We start from the raw sequence: 21,920 nt of genomic DNA on the forward strand, positions 1-21,920 counted from the left end.
TCCTCTAGCAAGGTTAAAACAGAAAAAAACTAATTTTCTCCCCTCATCTCAGAAATAAAGATTTCCTATAGTAAAATATACACAATCTCAAAAATAAGTGCATGTGCAATTATATAAATAAGCGCCCTGCGCTCTTTCTTTTAAATACATTTATACCAAAAGTTAATTATAAGTGATCCAGTCACATAGTTCATTTATCAATCTCCAGACCAGTACCACAATTTAAATACTTACCTCACCAATTTATACACATTACCCTAACTATTATGTGCATCATCTCAGAATCTCACTTTATAGTCTACACAAAAGAATATTCCATTGTGGTCCAAATCAGTAATTTGGTTTTATCTCCTACACAATTGCTTCCTGTATCATAAACGTACTTTAATTCTTTTTGCAAAAGTCAAAAAAATGAACTTATTTTCTTGCCTACTTTGTCATCTCATAACATATAGGGCGTTTTGTCAAGTGTAATTTGGGGTGTTTGTCATGTGTAAGTTATACTTGGTAGGTAGCGATACACACTTCTGCATAGCAACCCAACTGCAGAGATAGAGGTGCGCAGTTCTGGAATTTTGGTCACAGTAAACAGATTATATTAAACTTTAGTTTGCATACAGATTCAAGTAAAAAGTATTTTGTCGTTGAGCATCCCTTTAAGAATAGCCACTTCAGTTATTTATTTATTATTAATTAATTATTATTTTATAGGCTTACTTTCTCAGTACCCATCTCTTTCACAGCTTTGTCCACAATGTTCCGGACCTCATCTTCAACCTTATGTAGCTGAAGAGCAAGTAAGTCTGATAGTGTGGTATGCTCAGTCATTGAAAATTGCACCTGTCAGTGTGACAATCATTTCATAAAACATCATCATGTTATAAAATCAAATAAATATAGTTTATTGTTCAGCATCACACACAAGGAGCAATTTGCATTGTTTTAGTGCGTGTTAGGTGACAAGAAGTGCATAAAACAGACATAGGTCATATTATACTACAATTATATCATATATCCGAATGCCTGCCAACCTTACATATCTTATATCTTATTGTTTGTTTAATAGCCGTTAAATAGCAATTAACCTACTAGTAAGGTTTTGGAGTGTGGGAGGAAACCAGAGCACCCAGAGTAAACCCACGCAACACAGGGAGAACATACAAACTCCTCACAGATAAGGCCGTGGTCGGGAATCAAACTCATGACCCCAGTGCTGTGAGGCAGAAGTGCTAATCACTAAGTCATAGGCAAACCGAGGGGGGGTTTTCTAGTGCCTGAAAACCCCCTCCAAGCCTGGGGCACTATATAATTGAGGTGGGTGGACCCTGCCCCCGCTTCACACGGCTCTGCTTGAAAAGGGAGAGCTGCGCGCACTTAACAGTAGTGCACACAGCATTGCCCATGTATATTATGGGGATAGGAAGAGTTGGAGAGCACTGTCTAAAATATAGCCATGCCCCATGCATGCTGGTCATGCCCATAGTAGTGTCCTAATCATTATTAGAGTGCAAAGTAAGTGCATTTAAAGGCTACTCAGTTGTGGATGGAATTCCCATAAGTTATACATAATTAGGATAAAATGAAGGCAAAATTAAGCTTTGGGTACAGTCCAGGAGTGGTTGTGGCACATTGCAGCAGACATCAGGTGGAATGAAATACCCCACGTAAGTTATATTCTGTGATAATGTATCGCTTAGTGTATAACTGCAAGTTCTGTTTTGGGTGGAGGTCTCCATTAATGCAGGTGACTACAGTAATCACTGATCCTTATGGCCACAGCATCAGAAGCCCATGTTCTGTTCCAATGCATTCTCAAGAGACTACCCAACAAACAAGTTATTTATTATTCCAATTATAAAATTCTGGAACAACACAATAACTGGATATTTTAAATTCTTTATATATACACCCATATACACACTTTTGTATTGTATTGCCATCTGAACATCAGAATGAATGATCCATAAATACACAATCTATCTTCCATGTATGGTCAAAATCAAGAATATCATATTTATTATTATTGTTTATTTATATAGTGGCAATCATATTAATCAGCACTATACGGAGAATATGTCTTTATTCACATCATCTCTACTCCAAGTTTACATTTTAAATACACACATTAACCTACCAGTATGTTTTTGAACTGTGGGAAGAAACTGGAGAAAGGTTCACACAGCTGGACTGATGGACTGAGGTAACTTTGGTATGTGCTAATGCCACATCAGAGGTAAAATCTAACATTCACATCTTATATTAACGTAATAAAAATAGCTATTAGGAATATACCTAAACAAATGACTAAAACAGAGGGCTTCCAATAAAATACAATCTTTAGATCATGACACAAAAGTTTAAGGTGCATGCAATTTAAGTATTAATATAATTACAGATCCCATTGGCAACTCCTATTCTCTCATAAATCGCTCTAGAGTACATAGTAACTACTACAGGCATTGCCAGGAACAAACTGACCTTTGTTGCAACTATTAGCTGGTGCCAGTGTCTATCACGAATAGCTGGGTTCTGTAGATCAGTTATAGCTCGCAAAGATGTGATCAGGTTTTTCACAGTCATATCTAAGCCCATGTACGCATCCCAGGAGCGGACCTGTTTATCTAATGACCAGATGTCCTGCATAAAATAGTTTCATGAGATTGTTATAGCAATTACATAACCAGACAAGGGTTTTGTTTCACAACACCATGCTTAAAATCTAGTAAAATTTAAAATAACCCCGGTCTTTTCCCATGCTGCCCCTGACATTCCTCTCTGCGTTAAACTGTTTGAGAGACCTCCAGTATGGAGGAGATTCAGAGCGATGTGTCTCCGAAACAGGTCATGGAGACACACAGCTCCGATGTTGAGGATGGACGCAGAGATTCCTTACTGTGATAGCCGGCAATGTGCGCAGCTGGACATAGCGGTGACATCTGGAGGCACAACGCGGCCAATTGAATCTCTCCCTGCGTGTATGACAATCACCAAAGAGCCTCAATATTTTACATTTTTTTCTTTATGATTTCTGCGACTTTCTGGACAAAATAATAATTACTTATTGTTAGCTTTGACAACTCAATTAGCTAAACATACCAACATATTAATAACATTTGTTGAACATTCTGTAGGGGGAATCACACTTTTTCTGTGCCAGTAATACTTCAATGTTGAAATATCTTAATATTTATTATGCCTTGGCTCTCATTTTATAATATTGGTCTGAATAAATAAAAATTAGGCTCACTATGGGCAAACCCTTATACCATGATATTTAAATGGATACCTTATTCTCATATTGTTTTATCTTTCACAATTGATACAATATAAATAGCAAACCATTATTAGAACTAGATAGCCTGCATTTAAATGTATCAGTTTCTCTACAGCAGTAGGAAAGAAAGCTAGTGTCATACAGGCGTGTGTGCAGCCATAGAAACGTATGATCTATTAGTTCTATTTGTCTACATATAATAGTCAAGGTAAATGGTAGACTTAGGGTGGTGTCGCACCGGCTTTTTGAACACTAACGCTTGATTTCCCTGAACGACAATATTCAGCAATTTGATGTCTCACACATTCTTTCATAATATATCCCTATCGGCTTAGATGCTAAAACAGTGGTCAGGGAACAGGGGTAAATTACCCCAAATGGGGTAAAAATTAAATTCCTGGGGGTAATGCTGCCGATTCACATGCTGTCAGTTGGATTGTAGACCCCTTTAAATGTGAAATTGTTGTTGTACCAGAAGAGCCTCAAGGGTTGGCAGAGGCACTTCATGAGCTTCGATGCAATAATGAAGCACGTATTGCATTTAAAAACAAAGCAGATCTGTCATATTTTTGGATGTCAACAGCTGCAAAGGCATTCAAAAGTTGCTGCCTTTTGCAACAACTTACCTTTACGAACAAGGATTTTCCACTCTAACCAACATAAAAACAAAGCAGAGAAATCGATTGGACGCTGAAGACTGTATACAAATTGCTCTGACATCAAAATGCCCCAATATTGATGCTCTCGTATCAAAAATGAAGCAACATCATTTCTCCAAAACCTGAAGTTTTGAAGTTGAAGCTTTCAAATAAACTATGAATAGAATCAATAAAATTTTGAATTCCAATAATTAATAATATATGATTTCCTTCCTTTCAAATCAAGGGGGTAACGTCGGCGTATCTAAATATATTTTGGAGTAAAAGGTAAAAAGTTTCCTGATCCCTGTGCTAAAAGGTCTGAATAGCAACTTTTAATCCACTTTTTTCTCACATTTCTTTTCATTCATTCACTTGTCATTGTTTTTAATATTTCGCTTAAATGTGATTTTTTTAGTAAAGGCTTATTTTGCCCAATGATAGGAATTATAATGGTTATTAAGATTAAGATACTACACATATAATTTTCATTGATAATTAGTGAACTGGAGTGCCTTCTGTTTATATACTTAGACCGTACTTCGGTCTCCTGTCTATAGGTTCTATATTGGAAGAGCACCCAATCTAGGTTACATTCAGTACAGATTGAATCTATACCATAATGAGGAAGTTCCATTCCTTTTTTATACAGCAATAACACTGCAAGGACTCCCTGCCTCCCATTCATTATTAAAGGGAAAATCTGATATTTATGATGCCACATACTTGGTTAATTGCAACAAAAAGTACCGTGTTATAGTATTCTGCTTATTCCCATAGACCTTACAGTTAGTTCAAGTTTATACCAATAACAAGTATTATCAGTACAGTATTCTGATCACCATAAATGTGGAACATTGCACATACTTTGAGTCATCACATGTTTTCAGCTTCCCATCTCAAACCCCCTGTCCCACAAATAGGTCATGATAATCAGCATATCATGCCTGGAAATGTACAGTTAGGTGTATAAATCCCATTTTTTGATAGTCCATTGTCCCAGTAATACAAAAGGGTTGGCTTTCTTTAGTTAAAAAATAAAAATACAAAAAAAAAAAAGTGGAGCATTTAAAAAAAATTATATTTGTAAATCTAGAATGAAAAGCATTTTCCCACCCCCTAAAACCCAAATTGCACCTTTATGTCCATCATACAGAATATTCATTTTGTAGCTTATTAACTTGTGAATATTGCACTGCAGAACAATATTTTTTGCAAAGCATTTCATAAAAGCAACAGCTGTGGAACTTGCCTTTGAAAACCTTCTTAGCTCAACATCCATCTGTTCCACATTAATCTGCCTCCACTGCGTTTTAACCCAATCAGCGATGCTGGACTGTAAAACAAAGATGAAATATGGGCCAATCACCTGTGTCATTACTTACATGTAAACACATTTGGATTGTCGCACATACTGAAGCTCCCAAAAACATATTCTCTATCATTCAAATGACGTCAGAGCACCTGAGGTCAGAAGTTGTCTATTTGAACAAGACGGTTTGTTAATTATACTTCTGACTTGTTTTAGTAACTATTTCCTCAACAGCAATTGTGAGCCCATGTGACTGCTCTGGAGCCCAGCAGCATGTGGAATGGACAACCTACATGACCAAGCCACAAATCCAGGCCTATGTGTCAGCTTAACTGTGGGAGTAATTGAAGGAAGCTTTCTATGGGGCCCAGTAAGTATTAGTTATTTCAGCTTTTGAACAGACAGCTTACCTTTTATGGGAAAATTTCTTGTGGCCTTTTTCCTCCCTTTAATATATGTGCATAATATTTCATAATTGTACCCACCTTTGTTAACCCTTCCTGATGTACATAAGCTGGGGAGATTACAACATTTTACTTTCTATTTATATGGGTGATGCTCACTCCTGTATAATAAAGGCAACTAGATTTAGGAACTCTAGCCTAAGAAACTTCTGTCCCTGGAAAAGTATTCCGGAGGATCTGCACACAGGTCTCGAACTGGTCACAAAAGAGATGATGGACATACCAGCCAACACCTTCGGCTGTTAATGATCAGTGATACGCTGATCATCAGCTAGGGGGCAGACCTGAGCAATATACAGCCAACAACTGGAGGGTGGTAGTGTCTGATAGTGTAATATATGGGCAGAAATTCTGAACTTTGTGCACCATATAGCCGACAATAGTGGAGTTGACCTTTGTGCAATATAGGACTTCCAATCAGGGCTTGTTTCTGAGCAATGTATAGCTGGCAATATGAGTATCTGCATACAAGAAATGGATGGCAATAAATGGTTTCTCTGTGCAATGTATGACTGGAATGGAGGGCGGGGGCTCTGTACAGATTAGGAGAGATGAGTCCTTATAATTCTAGTATTTCAATATAGCTATATAAAAATATCCGAACACATACCTATTATTAGCTTTTAAGCTAGAATATGTACATCTCTCGTGTACTGTATATACTTTGTTGCTTTACGTGTCTTGTATGTAATGTAATTGCAAGCTAAACACCCATTTTGGGTGTGGCATTGTGCACAGCAGTAATTTAACACATTAATTTACATGTTTATGTTAAAAAGTGCCTATTGTACTGTGCTCCCTGTATGGTTAAGAGGGTGTGTCCAAAATGTAAACTAATGTGTCCCCGGATTTATTATTCAGAAACTGATGACCATACTACATAAGGCATATCTCCCAACTGTCCCGATTTAGGAGAGGACAGTCCTAATCTAAGGGGTCTGTCCCACCATCCTGATCGGGACAGCAGCGGTGAACAGGTGTTGCACACAATGGAGGTGTTTGGAGGAGAGAGTGCTAGGCATGTCCCCGAGATGTGTGGCCAGCCCCTATCGTGACATGGCCAAGCCCCTGTCTCAATGCCGGAATCCCAAATGTTGAGAGGTATGTAAAAGGGAATGTGGGTTTGTGGGTTTCTTTTTTCTAATTTTACAAATTAACTAATCTTAAATTTAGTTAAAAGTATCAAAGTTGAAAAATTCAGGACCTTTGGGAATAACAGAAGACTCTCAAGGAGCTATTGCCATCCTGAGATGACTAATGCCATGAGTCACCTGAAAAAATGCTTTGTTACTAAAATACAGCATTTTTCATTTTTAAAAATTATTATTGTATTATTTATTTCTTTTTTGTCATTTATTAAATTTTTAAACAAATGTTTACATTTTTTAGCAAAGATAGAACTGGAAAATGTTCGAAAGAAGACTTTGCATCTCTGCAATAAGAAGCAAACGAAAATATTTCATTTCACAGAGTCTTCAAAAATAGATTCCTGAGTGTTTTGCTCTGTGATTAATTCTCTTTTTTTAATGAGAGAAAGTAAATTTGTCAGCTGTGTCATGTGAGGTGATAGGTTACTACATGGGGGAGTAACTGGGTATGTTTATTTTTTGAGTAAAGTAAGGTCTGACTGAGGTAAATGTATACACCCAGCTGTCCCAGTCCTGATTTGAGGGCTCTGTTCTGTCTCTCCGATCAGGACAGCTTTCTTCCACATGTCAGGATGTTGGCAGGTATCTCCTGCACACAGCATAGTATAGTAGTGGTGAATGGGTGCTCTCAACAAAGAATACTGGTTAGGAAGGAATGGGAGAGGCATAAGGTGCAACTTAGCACTTCAAAAGAGCTAGGATAGCCCCATGGGGTGTGCCCACACCCCCTTTTGTAAAATAACCATGCCCCATCAAAACGTGCTCATGTTCCCTTCCCCAATTTCTGGCTCCAAAATAGTGAGGTGTGTAAATGTTTTGAAGTAAGTAAGGACTGAAAGAGGAGCAGTAGGTAATATGGAAACATGATTAATAAACATTATATTTAAAATGTGGAATATTGTATAATTATGTTGTCACTCTCTGCCATGGAGGAGGTATGTCCTAATATGAACATTACAGTGAAAATGAAAAATTAAGTCACAGATTTTCTAAGATAAGGATACCTTTCACAGTTCTCAAACCCATTTAGAAATGTTCTTGGCTATTGTTAATTGGCTATTTATTTTCTTGACCATTTAAATGATTGGCAAAATGTTATGTGCTTACAGTAGGTAAAACAATCTACACAGATCATTTATTGTTTTTTTAAAAAAAGTTGCAAATTATATTTTTGTTTCAATTGGCTAAATACTAATTTTGATGTACATTGCTTGTGCCATGTGGTTAAGACAAGCCTATAATCCCTTCAGACCAATTAATTGGTGATCACAGACACTGTAGTGAGGAATCCATACCCGAACATTATATATAATATCCCATAATTCCTTAAGTAGTCTTATCTCTTCACGACATTTTCTCATCTGCTTGTAATCGGGAACAGCCACTTCAAAGAGATTAGCAGATTCTTGTATGTCTTTCACTTCTTGCTCCAAGACACACAGGTCCTGGTTGGCCTGTGGGATAAACATGGTCATCAGCTGTAACAATGACATGATCATTCTTCTTTTCACTAGCACCTGTTGTCTACACACTGTGAACCATTATTTAAGAGAATGTAATTTATCGATTCATTAGGCACTAGCGATATCACAGACATAAGGCACTTTCATATTATGTCACATATTCCCAACAAATTAATAGTCCGCATTCTTACGGATGCTGGTTTAGCGAAAACATTGAAATCTCTATTGCGGGAAAGAATAATGCTGTGGAACTCCATTCATTTCAATGGGGTCATACATTTCAATGGAGTGTCTACATTTAGCACACATGCTGGAAACCCTATTATAATTAGAGATGAGCGGGCTCGGATTCCGCTAATCCGAGCCCACCTGAACAGTGCGGATCCGAAAGGGATCCGAGCACTGTTCGGATATTTCCGGCGGGCAAAAAAATGAAAACGAGGCTCTGTCGTCCAAGTCTCGCGTCGAATCTCGCGAGGGGTGGGAGGGAGGGCGCAGAACAATTCCATCATGTACCTCTTTTTTTGGCATTATGTGCTCAAGCTACCTCGGTGCAACCTTTTGGCCTAAAAACAATATTGTGAGGTGTTCAGAATAGACTGGAAATTAGTGGAAATGATTGTTATTGAATGTTATTGAGGTTAATAATAGCGTAGGAGTGAAAAAAAACCCCACAAAACTGGTTTTTAGCACTTTTTATGTTTTTTTCAAAACAAATCCGAACCAAAACCTTTCGTCAGGTGTTTTGCGAAACAAATCCGAGCCCAAAACCTCAAGCAAATCCGAATCCAAAACACAAAACACGAGACACCAAAAGTGGCCGGTGCACATTCCTAATTATAATTAATGGACCATTGAAACAAAATGAAAAGCTCTTATATTTAGAGAATATGGCCAGTAAATATCTTTCTTTAAACAAAAAAAAAAAAAAAATCCTCACATGGCACTCAGACCTTATATTTTCTCCAAAATAGCCCCATATGACCTCAGATCCCACAAGAACTCAGATCCAACATGTAATCTCAAATGCCCCCATATGTCACTCACACCTTCCTTACATGCCACTCAACCCACAGAGAAAGTAGGAGGTGCAGCATGCTCTGCACTCTCTCCTCCTCCCCTGATTGGCTGTGCAGAGTGCAGAGAAGGTCACGTGACACTGAATCCGGCTGCTATAACAAAGAATAATTCAAAGTGGGGTACAGAGCTGGGGGCTCAGGTGAATGTCTGTCAGGGCACTGGAGGCCTGTCTGATGCCAACAAATTATGTAGTGCAAGGTAAACAATTAGAGCAAGTGGCTGATGAGTTGTTATGGTTTAATGCAATTTTGTACATAAATTAAAGGTTAGTAAATGATCCCTAATGATTGGGAACAAAGGGACTGCAGGATCAGGACTTGCTGTCTATCTTACATACCTTATCCAGGAGAGTATATGGCATTTGAGCACCATATGAGAATGGAGCCTCCAGACAAAACCTTTCCCTAAAATGATTCTGTTTCATCTGGGGGACAAGAAAAAAAATAAGAAACAGAAAAATTAAATGATTACCTAGGAAGACTATTAAAAATACAATGTATGACTTTACTTACATCAAAAGCAGCACATCTTTTCCTTATGACAGAAACCTCTGCTATCTGTAGGGGAGCCAGATCATGCTTCACAGTAATTGCTGTTTTTTTAGTATTGTTCCATTTTTCTGGCAGCTCCTACAGGAAGTAATATGAAAGAAGTGTGGAAAACAAATTCAGAGGCCAAAGCTACATTTATACAGGGTTTTCCTTCCAAAAAATGACTCAAAAGGCTTACAGTATATTACACACTAGAACTTTCCTAGATTAAATGGGCTATTCAAAGGCTTGAAAAAAAAAAAGGTCTTTTAAATAAGTTCAAGGATGTGGTCCCTCTGATAGTACAGAGAAATGAATTCCAAACTGTGAAGATGAAAGTTAGAACAACAGAGGATTCAATAAACCAGTAATAGGAAACATTATATGCTTCAGGGGTCGCATGGGTTGCCCTTTAAGCCTTCAAATGGGCTGCTCATTACCTTTAATCTCAGTACTGAGTTAAAACAATACTTTTAAGAGTGAGATACCGATCTGTAAAACATATCAGCAGGCATGTTAAACAAGTGTTACAATCTATAACAAACAAATCTAACAACAAAGCAGGAAGATGCCACAGCTGATGGTCCGGACAATTCACCTGTTGCCCCTCACTACTATTCACAGTGAGGAGACCCATTCTTGCGGATGCGAGTGGGTACAAGACTGTATTGGGGATCTAGAGCTCCCCTATACAGTTTGAACTTCATTTATGTAAAATACTGTATGTTGGCGAGCCTTGCTGATTATATTGACTATTAAAACACAAATACTCTGATATTTTACAAAAATCATAATGTGTCACTCTTTGGCCAGTTAAAATGTTGGGAGGCAAGTATATCAAGAAAAGGTTTACATACAAACGCAATGTATTTTATCTTGTTACTTGCCCTCTAATTTCAAAATCTAAAAACAGAACTGCCATCAACAAACGCTAATATACCTTGGATATAAAATGATTTATTGCAGAAAAGGGAGTGAATAATATTTATATATTATATATTTACTTTTATCAAAAAATGTTGTGGAGTTAATGCAGAACAAAATGTAATTGTACGGATACTCCATTCGTCAGATCAGTTGGTGTCTCCTATGGTTGTAACGGTCCCACTCCAACCTCCTCCTTCTTATTGGTCGACAACAGGAGCAGGCTAGAGTTCTTCTTTAAACCAATACATATCAAATACTCGAAATTATAAAATCATTGCCTGTGGCATATCTAATGTACACAACAAAGAGCGTAACAAAATGTACAGTGCAGAGTGTATGTATTCTACCCTATTGAAGAGAGCACACTACTACTGGTCATCAGCCTGTAATATTTTCAATTTTTACACCTCATTTAATGGTTTGGGATTGTTCCAGATACACCTAATCCCCCTAAACTCATTAATAGTGCAGCTACATAAATTGTTACCTCCAGCTGTGTGTAAATCAGGTCTGGCAGTTTTTGTCCATAGTTTTCTAACAGTAGGATTGTTTGCTTGATAGGGTCAAAAAGCTCATCAGTTGCTGCTTGTCTGTCTCTCACAGCAAGGAGATGCTCCATGACTCCAACAAGTGCAGCGTAATTACCTTCTGGCACCTTCTGCTGCAGACCAGAATCAGTCTCCTTAATAAATTCCTCCAAGTCATTCAAGCTAAGTGTACAAAAAGGATCAAATGTCAGCACTGAAAACATTTAACCCAAGTTACTCCTTTGATAAACCTGCTTTATGCAGTCCTCTCATATTAAATCACTCTGCAAAACAAACTGAAAGTATGGCTTTCTGGAAAACAGAACACCCATACCAATATGATTGTTAGAATTATGTTATTTCTTAATTCTTATTATTGTTGCTTGCTATTTCTATAAAACAGATTATTACACCACCACAACTGATCTGAGTTTATGGTAGCCTATAGCCAGCTTCCTCCTGTAGGCTGAATGGAAATGCAACACAATGATCGATCAATCCATATGTTGGTTAAGAGGATATGAGAACTTAAGCTGGGTACACACTACAGAATTTTCCACCAACTTTTTATGCAGATCGATTTTACATACGATCGATGGTCCGATCGCTCGGTCCATGGACTGCATACACACTAGCCTTGTTTTAGAAGATAAAGGGAAGAGCGGACGTCCCTTTAGCGACTTTTTACAGCCATGTTGTCGTGAGCAATAGTTGAAATTTCGTACACATCGGTCTGAAGTTTATACACACTACACAACTGAAACGAGATTGGAACGAAAATATTCAACGGTACGACCAACCAAATGAAGCAACAATCGTCCATTTGGGCAGAGTTTCGACCATCGTGTCACTACACACACTGACCCGACTTTTGAACGAGCGGTCGTATGTCGGCTGGTTGAGCCGATTATTGGACAAAAACAGTGTAGTGTGTACCCAGCTTTAGTAACGCCTTACTTTCTGCCTGGCTGTGGGGGAGAGGGGTATAAATCTGATCACTTTACAACCACACATTTCTTTAAGCTTTAGATTTTCTCCTATAATACTGCACATTGTAGCCTCAGAAATGACTTAAACGAAAATTATTAATATTGTTAAGTGTAACATTTTGGAAGATCATCTATATGGAAAAATGCTTATATACTGATTTAAAAGTACCGATATGTAGTAGTGGTACTAGTGTAAAACTAATACTAAAGAAGGACTCATATCTATAGGTGAAGCCAATGCCTTTCTCCTCTGTGAATGACAAAATACGTCTCATTAAAAGTATAGGACAAGCCCAAAGACTGCCAGTTCTAAGTTGAAAGCTCATTTACAAAGGGAACATTTCTGCATGCCCTTCCACACAGCAAGGAACACCCATAAAAATGTGCATTTTATCATCATCATCATCATTTATTTATAAAGCGCCACTAATTCCGCAGCGCTGTACAGAGAACTCATTCACATCAGTCTCTGCCCCATTGGAGTTTACAGTCTAAATTCCCTAATATAGACACACACTCACAGACAGACAAGGAGGGAGATGGACACACAGACAGACAGACAGACAGACAGACAGAGAGACTAGGGTAAATTTTTTGATAGCGGCCAATTAACCTACCAGTATGTTTTTGGAGTGTGGGGGGAAACCGGAGCACCCGGAGGAAACCCACGCAAACACAGGGAGAACATACAAACTCCACACAGATAAGGCCATGGTCGGGAATCGAACTCATGACCCCAGTGCTGTGAGGCAGAAGTGCTAACCACTAGGCCACTGTGTTGTTTCTATGGTACTGCTCCACAAAATGTTTGTATTGCTCAGTATAACTAGGCTCACATGTGTGCCAGCTCTGTATTTAGCAAGGAACACCCTCACTCAAGCCAACTCCTCCAATGGACAATGCAAACGTATGCTCCTCCATATGCCATATTTCTCCTCTAACACAATGCCATATTGCTCCATTAGCCAAGCACTTTGGCGGAAACCAACGCGGATTAGTGTGTTCACAAGTAAAGATTGCAAATTATGAAATGAATTGATGTTGCTGAAAATAGATTACAGGGACAAGTCCCACCTACTGATCTACTCCAAAGTGAAACAACGGCCTACTGTTCAGGACAAGAATCATTTCAATTAATACTTTATTTATATAATCAACCTGTGAATAATAAAAATATATGGTTATATGAATTTTCTCTTCAAAGAATGATATTATTGATAATAAGAAGTGTGACTGATTTTAATTACCTGCCTGAAAAAATAATAATATTAATAAATAATAATCATAAGAATTTGAATTGAATTATCCACCTCATGTTGGGGTCACACATGATGCAATACTGGGTCAATTGTCCAGACATTTTTACTAAATGTTTACATACAGCAAGTAAATTTACTGACGTCTGGTAATCCTAAGCTATTGTACCTATGACTATACTTGCATTCAACCAGGTAATAAAAGTGTAGAAAATGCTAATTAATTATAAATTTAGATGAATCAACTACATCTACATTTGTGAAGATCATCTTTCATGTAGATTTATCTTGCATGTCAGTTAATATTTGCCTTTAAGAATAAAATTCATAAAAATATAAATAAGTAAATAAATAAAGATAGGTCTTTCAGCCATGTCTGATACAGTCCACAGAGCTCACCTGTCAATGACAAATCTGAGAAGATGTTCTTTAAACATCCAGCTCCATTTTCTTATGGTGACAAGCATGCTCGTTTTAAAGGGCTTCAAATCTAACCTGAACCAACTTTCAAAGATCTTGGTGTCATCAGAAGAAAATATCTCAGTGTAAAGGTTTTCATATATATCAATCTAGAATAAAAAATAATAATTATTTTAAATATGATTCTATTATTAAAATGATTGGTGTATTGATTCATATAATGCTACTTCTTGCCTGTTCTTTAAATTGCTCAATGGATGGAGGACTTTCTGGGACACCATCATCAACATGCGCTTCAATTTCTTCAGATGTCAACACGTGACCATACAAGAGAAATTGTCTCATGAACTCCGACCGGTCATCTGTCCACAGGTAGGAATAGGAGTCATATGTGCTTCTATAATCTAAGACTTTGTCAATAACCACGTTAACCTTGTCCATAATTTCGTGTCGCAGTTGTGAGAGGTCAGTCATCTCATCTAGGTCAGTCTGTAATATATACAGAATATATAGAAATACTTGAACTACTACAACTTATACATGTTTTACAGGGGACAATTAAAATTTAGTCATGAAGTAGAATTAGAAGATATACAATATTTTATTGTACATACCCAATAACAACCTTATAAAATCCCAGACAAAACACATTGGTAGCAACCACAGTTGCATTGCAAAGGCTACTTAAATGTGTTGTTGTGTGTCATGGGAATTCAATGTACAACACCTATTCCATATTAGGTGTTTGGTAAGTGCGGTAAGACTACTTCCAAAATCTAAAAGTGTGTCATGGGAAATCAAATTTTGTTAATATATTCATATGAATATTCATTATTTGACTAATTATTAAAAACACTTACCTGGTAATTATCTGCTCCAAAATGTTTTGCAATTCTCTTTACTTGTCCTGACATTTTAAAAATATCACCCAGAAGCTCTTCCATGAGGTCGTATAGACCATCCCCATCTTCTTTCTGTAACGAGGGCTTAAATACAATTTCACTACCATTAAGAGACATTTGTGCCTCAAATAAAGGTGCTGGTTTTAATCTTTCATCAGTGTTCTCTACAAAGAAATCTAAAGAATTCAAAATGGTATTGTACAAGCCATCCGTTACAATGTCATCCATGTATTCCACATACAACTTCCATGAGTCCACGTCTGGAACAGCCTTCAAGAGTTTCATGTTTTCCTGTAGAAACATTAGTTTTCATTTGTAAATAGGAACATGAATCAATGGAAGTATAAATCTCAAATATTATATGAACAGGAAAAGCTGAAACTGCGAATAGTTTGGTTATTTATAAGACTAGACATGTCCTATACTATTATGTATAGGACTAGAAGAGTTAGTTGTGTCTTCGATGTAATTGACAGGACATTATGGCTCATATACCAACATTACATTTGCAGAATTTTACTGTGATCCATCTCCCCCTCTGGACCGCACCAACAATTTCTTGAACATTTCTCTGCATGACTCACTCACTTCCTATTTTCTGACATCCCCACCATCATCATGGGTGATTTCAACATCCCTATTGCTAATCCACGTTCCAACGCTGCTTCAAAACTGCTCTCTCTCTAACCTCCTCAGTAGATTGAATTTGCTACTCGTCGGGATGGCCAATGTCTTGATCTTGATTTCTTTAGACTATGCTCAGTTTCTAATTTCCTTAATACTCCTTTCCCCCTCTCAGATCATCACCTTATTAGTTACTCGCTCACCCCCAGTTCTTTAACCTCCCTGCTGTCAAACTCTTCCAAGCCTACTCATACCCGCAGGGATATTAACTTTATTGATTTTCAACAGTTTTCCACCTATCTCCAACACCTTTTCTCCCCAATTTCTACATTCTCCTCCCCTGATATGGCAGTTCCTCATTTTCACCATACCCTAGCAACTGCCCTTGATTAAGTGGCTCCAGCGACTCGTTATACGCCGCGTAGATTTTGTTGTCAACCGTGGCACACTAAAGTAACATGAAACCTACAAAAACTCTTGGAAAGCTGATCACTGGTGTAAATTTTGTACCTCTAATGATTTTAGCGCATATACTGCTATCTACCACTCCCATCAAAATGCTCTGGACACTGCTAAACAAGCATACTTCCAATCTCATCTACGCTCAGGCTTCTAACCCCAAACGCCTTTTTAAACACATTTAAATCTCTTCTCAATCCTCCCGCCCCAAACCCTCCAACTACAATCAGTGCCCAGGATCTTGCTCCCTATTTCAAAAACAAAATTGATAAGATCAGACTTGAAATGGTGTCATCTCCCTCGACTAGCAATCAGATCAATTCCTTCCCAGCATCCTCTAACACTCTCTTTTCATTTGATCCCATGAATGAAGAGGAAGTTTCTACTCTCTTGCTATCTTCCTACTCTACCTCCTAACCTCTTGATCCCATACCCTTACAAATTGGTAGGTCATTGTCTCGTGTGCTTATTCCACCTCTAACTAAAATTTGTAATCTCTCTCTCTCGACTTGTATCTTTTCATCACTATTCCAGCACGCAATGATTACTCCTATTCTAAAAAAACCCCTAAATTCTGAACCAAACACTCTCTAAAATTACCGCCCCATCTCTCAGCCTGAGAGAATTGCCTACACTCACCTCACATGTTTCCTTTCTGCAAACAACCTATTGGATCTTTTTCAATCAGGCTTTCGCTCTCAATACTCCACAGAGACTGCACTGACCAAGGTTGTCAATGATCTGATCACAGCTAAAATTAAAGGGGATTACTCTGTTCTGATACTCCTGGATCTCTCTGCTGCATTCAACACTGTTGACCACTCTCTCCTCATACAGACGCTACAATCCCACAACAAGATTTTCCTCTAGTCTTCAAATCTTCAAGCGTTCTCTGAAAACCCACCTCTTAATCTCCTTAGGTTACCCTATTATCACCGTCTACACAGCTAACACAAGACAACAACACTCTGACCAACATAGTTGTGTGACTGAGCATACAGCCCACTAAATACTTTGTAACCTTCACATTCTAGCTGGACAAATATTCAATATGATGTAGCACTTACCCTTGTGTATCAAACCATTCTACCATAGATTGTAAGCTTGCGAGCAGGGCCCTCTTACCTCTCTGTATGTATTACCCAGTATTGTTTTATTACTGTTTGCTCCCAATTGTAAAGCGCTATGGAATCTGCTGTCGATATATAAATGATGATGATGATTTTCCACTAAACTATAACAACCAATCAGATACCTGCTTTCATTGTCAAACTTGCATTAAACAGATAAAAAGCTAATTGATTGTTGTGGCTCAATGCATATTTGGCTAATGTAATGTTAGTAAAAGAACCCTTATGAATGGATTGAGTCCCACTCACCCATACACAGGTGTTTCTGAGGCCATCCCCAAACCAGCTCCTTTTAGCTGCTGAAATTAATTACTTTTGCATGAAATAGTTATACTATGAAACACTGTCAGTGGATTTAATACCCTATTGCTCACAATATATAGACAGCAGGCTTGAGTGGTGAGCAGGTACATACTAGACAGGTGTCCAAAAGTAATATTAACTAAAAGTGTCTATGTCACACAGAGAGTACTTACAGACCAGACGCACACATACACCATAGACAAAACCCCTATAGACGCTAAACTGGTTAAAGAAAGACACCAATTGGAAGCAGCTGTCATATAGGATAGTGGCAATATCCCAATAAATAGACAAATAGGATAAAGTGTATAGTGACTGCACTAGTAATAAGTATTAAATCAAAATAGCCACATTCCCAATAAACAATAAGTTATTGTTAAAAACTGATATAAACAGATGCATTTAGATTTAAAAACCTTGATAAAAGAAACACAATTGCATGAACCATATAAATAAAGTGTTGATTACTGGAATGGTGTGCACTAGATATGACCTGGTCTGATGGTATATTCAGAAACAAAACAGTCTCTGTTTGGTTTCATCTCAGTTTTCTAAAAAGGGCGATGGTATCATTTGCACATCAACAATTCATTCTGTCATCCATATCATTCATACTATCGCATAATTATTTTGTATTTGACAAATATTTTTACTTACAAAACCATGGCACAACAATGGGGGCCAGGTTTGCCCGATATTTGCCAATCTCTACACGGGCTTCTTTGAAGAGGAGTACATTTGGAGCAGCGAGCTTGCAGCGAACCTGGTCCTCTACATGAGATAAATAGATGACCTCCTTTTTGTATGGAAGGGGGATTCATCAACAGTTTCTGACCTCATTAGTCATTTAAATAGAAATCCCTATAATCTTACATTTGTAGGACATTCTAATACTTTCACCATTGATTTTCTTGATGTTACTCTCAAAATTGTAGACAATTGTATTGAAACTTCGACTTTTCGAAAAGAAGTTGATTCGAACAACTATATTCATTATCGCAGTAACCACCAAAATGATTGCTTAAAAAATATCCCCTCAGGTCAATTAAGGAGATTACGTAGAAATTCCAATGATAATATATTTAAAGAAGTGTAAACATTAATAGAGGCATTTAAAGAAAAAAAATACCAGATTCCGTTATTAGAGCATACACTACAAAACTCACTTTCCTTACGGAGAGAAGATTTATTAACCACGAAAAAAACTAAAAAGAAAAACTAATACATTGCTATTTTATCATACCCATTATTGCATCAACGTAGAGGGGGGACTTATGTGAGTAGCCGTTTATACAGTAATTTAACCACGCTGTGTAGAAAAATCATTTATATTGCTACAATCCAGCTCCTGGAGTTATAACAATTGGACAGTGCCCTTTTAGCAAACTGAGGTGGAACTAAACAGAGACTGTTTTATTTCTGAATATACCATCAGACCAGGTCATATTTACTGCACGCCATTCCAGTAATCAACACTTTATTTATATGGTTTATGCAATTGTGTTTCTTCTAAATATATCTGTCCTTAAATTGAGGCATAACATTCAATGGGGACATTTATATGTGATTTAACATTCATTGGGGGCATTACTGTAGCATAATGTGAATTGGGGGCACTTAGGTGTTGCATAAAATGAACTGGGGGCATGACTGTGGCATAATGTGAATTGGGAGCATTACTGCGGCATAAACTGAATTGGGGGCATTACTGTGGCATAAACTGAATTGGGGGGTATTACTGTTGCATAATGTGAATTGGGGGCATTACTGTGGCATAAAGTGAACTGTGGGCATTACTGTGCCATAAAATGAACTAGGGGCACAACTATGTGCAATGATATGAACTTGGGGCATTACTGTGGCATAATATGATTCAGGGGCACGACTATGTGGCATAATATGAACAGGGGGCTCTACTATGTGGCATAATATGAATTGGGGGCATAACTATGTGGTATATGAATTGGGGTAATAACTAAGAGGCATGATATGATTTGTGGGCACAACTATATGGCATAATATAAATTGAGGACAATACTGTGGCATAATATGAACTGAGTATACTACTATGTGGCATAATTTGAATAATTATTTGTTGGTCCCATCACTGTTAATATTATCACGTTTCAGTCATGTCAATAGTTCCTAGTAAATAGAATGTGGATTCAGCTCACTAAATGGCTGCATCCAGTGTGGGTAGGTGATGGGTACACTCTACTTTTTTTTAAATAGTAAATACATTTAATACCTCAGTCAGGCTACGTAGTTTATATCCATCTTCTTGGATTGATTTATATTTTTTATTGATTCGTTCAACTTTGTCCTCTAGATTAATCAGGGTATCTTTCTTGTTTTCTTTCCGTGAAAACAAAGCTTGCTCAGCCCATGTATTCATAATCTGCTGCATTGCTGTTATGTTGTCCTTTGATTTCTGTACTCTCCTCTCCAAGTCATAGACTATCGATTTCACTTGGACAATATAATCCCAGCAGTCCTCTCGATTCCATGTATAGTGAACCTCTGCATCTCTCAGCTGTTCATTAATGGCTGCCATGTCCTCTTTAATCAAGGGGTATTCTACTTCCAATACCGTTTGTTTTAGTTTATTGTACCACTGAACGAGGAGATCCAAGCTTCCAATATACTATCAAAACAGCAAACAATCAAATGTTAAACAGTGTATAATATATATAATATACTGAACATACTGTATAAACTGCTTGTTTCCCTTAAGATATGATTCCTTCCCGGAACTTGTCAATTCTAACCCCTCCTGTGTCTTCCTCTTTATTTTTCCATGTGTAGCCCATATATATTCTTGTGATTGGAATGTTATTGGTTGCTCTCGTCACCCTTTAAATAATGGTAAAATAAGCAGCACGTGATATATATAAACTGCAAGGGCTCCGAACACGGAAAGAATATTGCAAACCATGGTAAAGAGTATCTATTTGATGTGATCTTGTGTCCAAGGCTAAGGGGCATGTTCAATTGTTGGCGTTGCAGCCAAAAATAACGCGCCCCGTGCACTATTACCGTCATCACGGTAATAGTGCGCATAAATACCGATATTACGGTACTTTTCTCGCTGCATTTCAGCTCGCGGCTCAGGGAGCTGCGCGCTGAAATCCGGCTTACTATTACCGTAATACCGGTAATAGTTTTTCCACGCCGGAAACCATGGACAATTGAATATGCCCCTAAGAGTCTGTATCATCACCCACTGAAACTGAATTACAGTAGCAAAGACTGGTATAAGTGATTTGTCCACAAATCAATAGTCACTAATTCAAGAAAAATACAAGATACACATTATAAACAGTAGCTAATATCACAGACACATTTTATTTTTTCCAAATGTTTAATTAACTCTCTCTTTGTCCTAACTAGATGTTTAGTGTAGTTGTCCAATCTGCACGGACATTCTCTAAGATTTTTCTCTTTTTTTCAGTACTGAATAATTGCCCAATAAAATCCTTCCTTTTCTACATGTTGGATCTATTTCTTACAATCTTTTCTTATTCTCTTGGCTTTATTGCTTAATTGTATAAAGTGTAAAAAAAATCATGTTCTGGTCAAATTCATGATAGGACTGGAATTGTAGTGACCCTGGGTCTGCCGAGATAGAATCACATGTGGCGTTCTAGGCTACGGCTTTCAAAAAAAAGAGCATTGCTACAACTTTTCTTCTGTTCAGTGAGGAGAGATGACTTTAAATATTGCAAATAGATTTCAAAGGAATCATGTTTCTAGAGGGCAAATTATTTTCAAATGTGGCAGTCTATTTGCTGGAATTGTCATTGTTTTTTCCATTTTCAAACACAAGATAACCAAACATTGGTCTGGTAAGTGTAGCTTTACAAAACGCATACTGCACTGAAATAAGTGATTCTAACCATTGTTTGTACAAATTACACTGGCAATTTAGAACAGTGAATGGTGCAGTTTTAGTTTCAGCAATATGTTTTTAACAAGAAAAAAAGAGGACAGGTTATTTGTACACACATAGATGTCCTCTGAATGTACAATTATATTCAGATATGAAAGAAATAATAAAATAAAACCAGTGTTCATTTATAGTATTATATTAGCTCACAACTGACCTAAAACAGCGAATGTAGAAATACACTTACTTTATGTAGGATTTCCTTCTTTTCGAAAATACCTAATGCAGCCTTGGGTATATCTGTATGATCTTGTACTTGGAGGTATTTTACCTCTCGTAACACTGCAACTAGCTGCAAAAATAATTAGACAAATAAAGCTACTGTATAGTGAAGCACTTTCACACACACACACACACACACACACACACACACATACACACATACACACATACATACATATATATTATCAGACATGGAACCAGAGACATCTAGTAAACATGTGGATGTGACAAGCAAGATGTAAGTTGCCAGTATTTATTATGTAAGGGGTCCTTAAGAAAATCATTAAAACATTATTAAAAAAAACA

At 37.4% G+C, this 21,920-nt stretch overlaps 1 protein-coding gene across 1 annotated transcript in view; it reads right to left on the bottom strand.

Annotated features, from left to right (window-relative positions):
- The window catches only part of DNAH11 (dynein axonemal heavy chain 11), a 168,513-nt gene that overhangs the window by 121,749 nt on the left and 24,844 nt on the right, over nucleotides 1–21,920 (bottom strand). Inside the window, exons 12-23 of the mRNA XM_075214347.1 lie at nucleotides 21,580–21,684; nucleotides 19,695–20,090; nucleotides 14,889–15,221; nucleotides 14,263–14,517; nucleotides 14,008–14,177; nucleotides 11,324–11,546; nucleotides 9,892–10,008; nucleotides 9,717–9,803; nucleotides 8,132–8,290; nucleotides 5,165–5,248; nucleotides 2,479–2,637; nucleotides 718–840 (exon numbers count right to left, since the gene is read on the bottom strand). Coding sequence (XP_075070448.1) covers nucleotides 718–840; nucleotides 2,479–2,637; nucleotides 5,165–5,248; nucleotides 8,132–8,290; nucleotides 9,717–9,803; nucleotides 9,892–10,008; nucleotides 11,324–11,546; nucleotides 14,008–14,177; nucleotides 14,263–14,517; nucleotides 14,889–15,221; nucleotides 19,695–20,090; nucleotides 21,580–21,684 — 2,211 coding nt within the window. The remainder of the gene's footprint in view (nucleotides 1–717; nucleotides 841–2,478; nucleotides 2,638–5,164; nucleotides 5,249–8,131; nucleotides 8,291–9,716; nucleotides 9,804–9,891; nucleotides 10,009–11,323; nucleotides 11,547–14,007; nucleotides 14,178–14,262; nucleotides 14,518–14,888; nucleotides 15,222–19,694; nucleotides 20,091–21,579; nucleotides 21,685–21,920) is intronic.

The sequence above is a fragment of the Mixophyes fleayi genome, chromosome 5, assembly GCF_038048845.1.
Source record: "Mixophyes fleayi isolate aMixFle1 chromosome 5, aMixFle1.hap1, whole genome shotgun sequence".
In the NCBI taxonomy this organism is placed as follows: Eukaryota; Metazoa; Chordata; class Amphibia; order Anura; family Limnodynastidae; genus Mixophyes; species Mixophyes fleayi.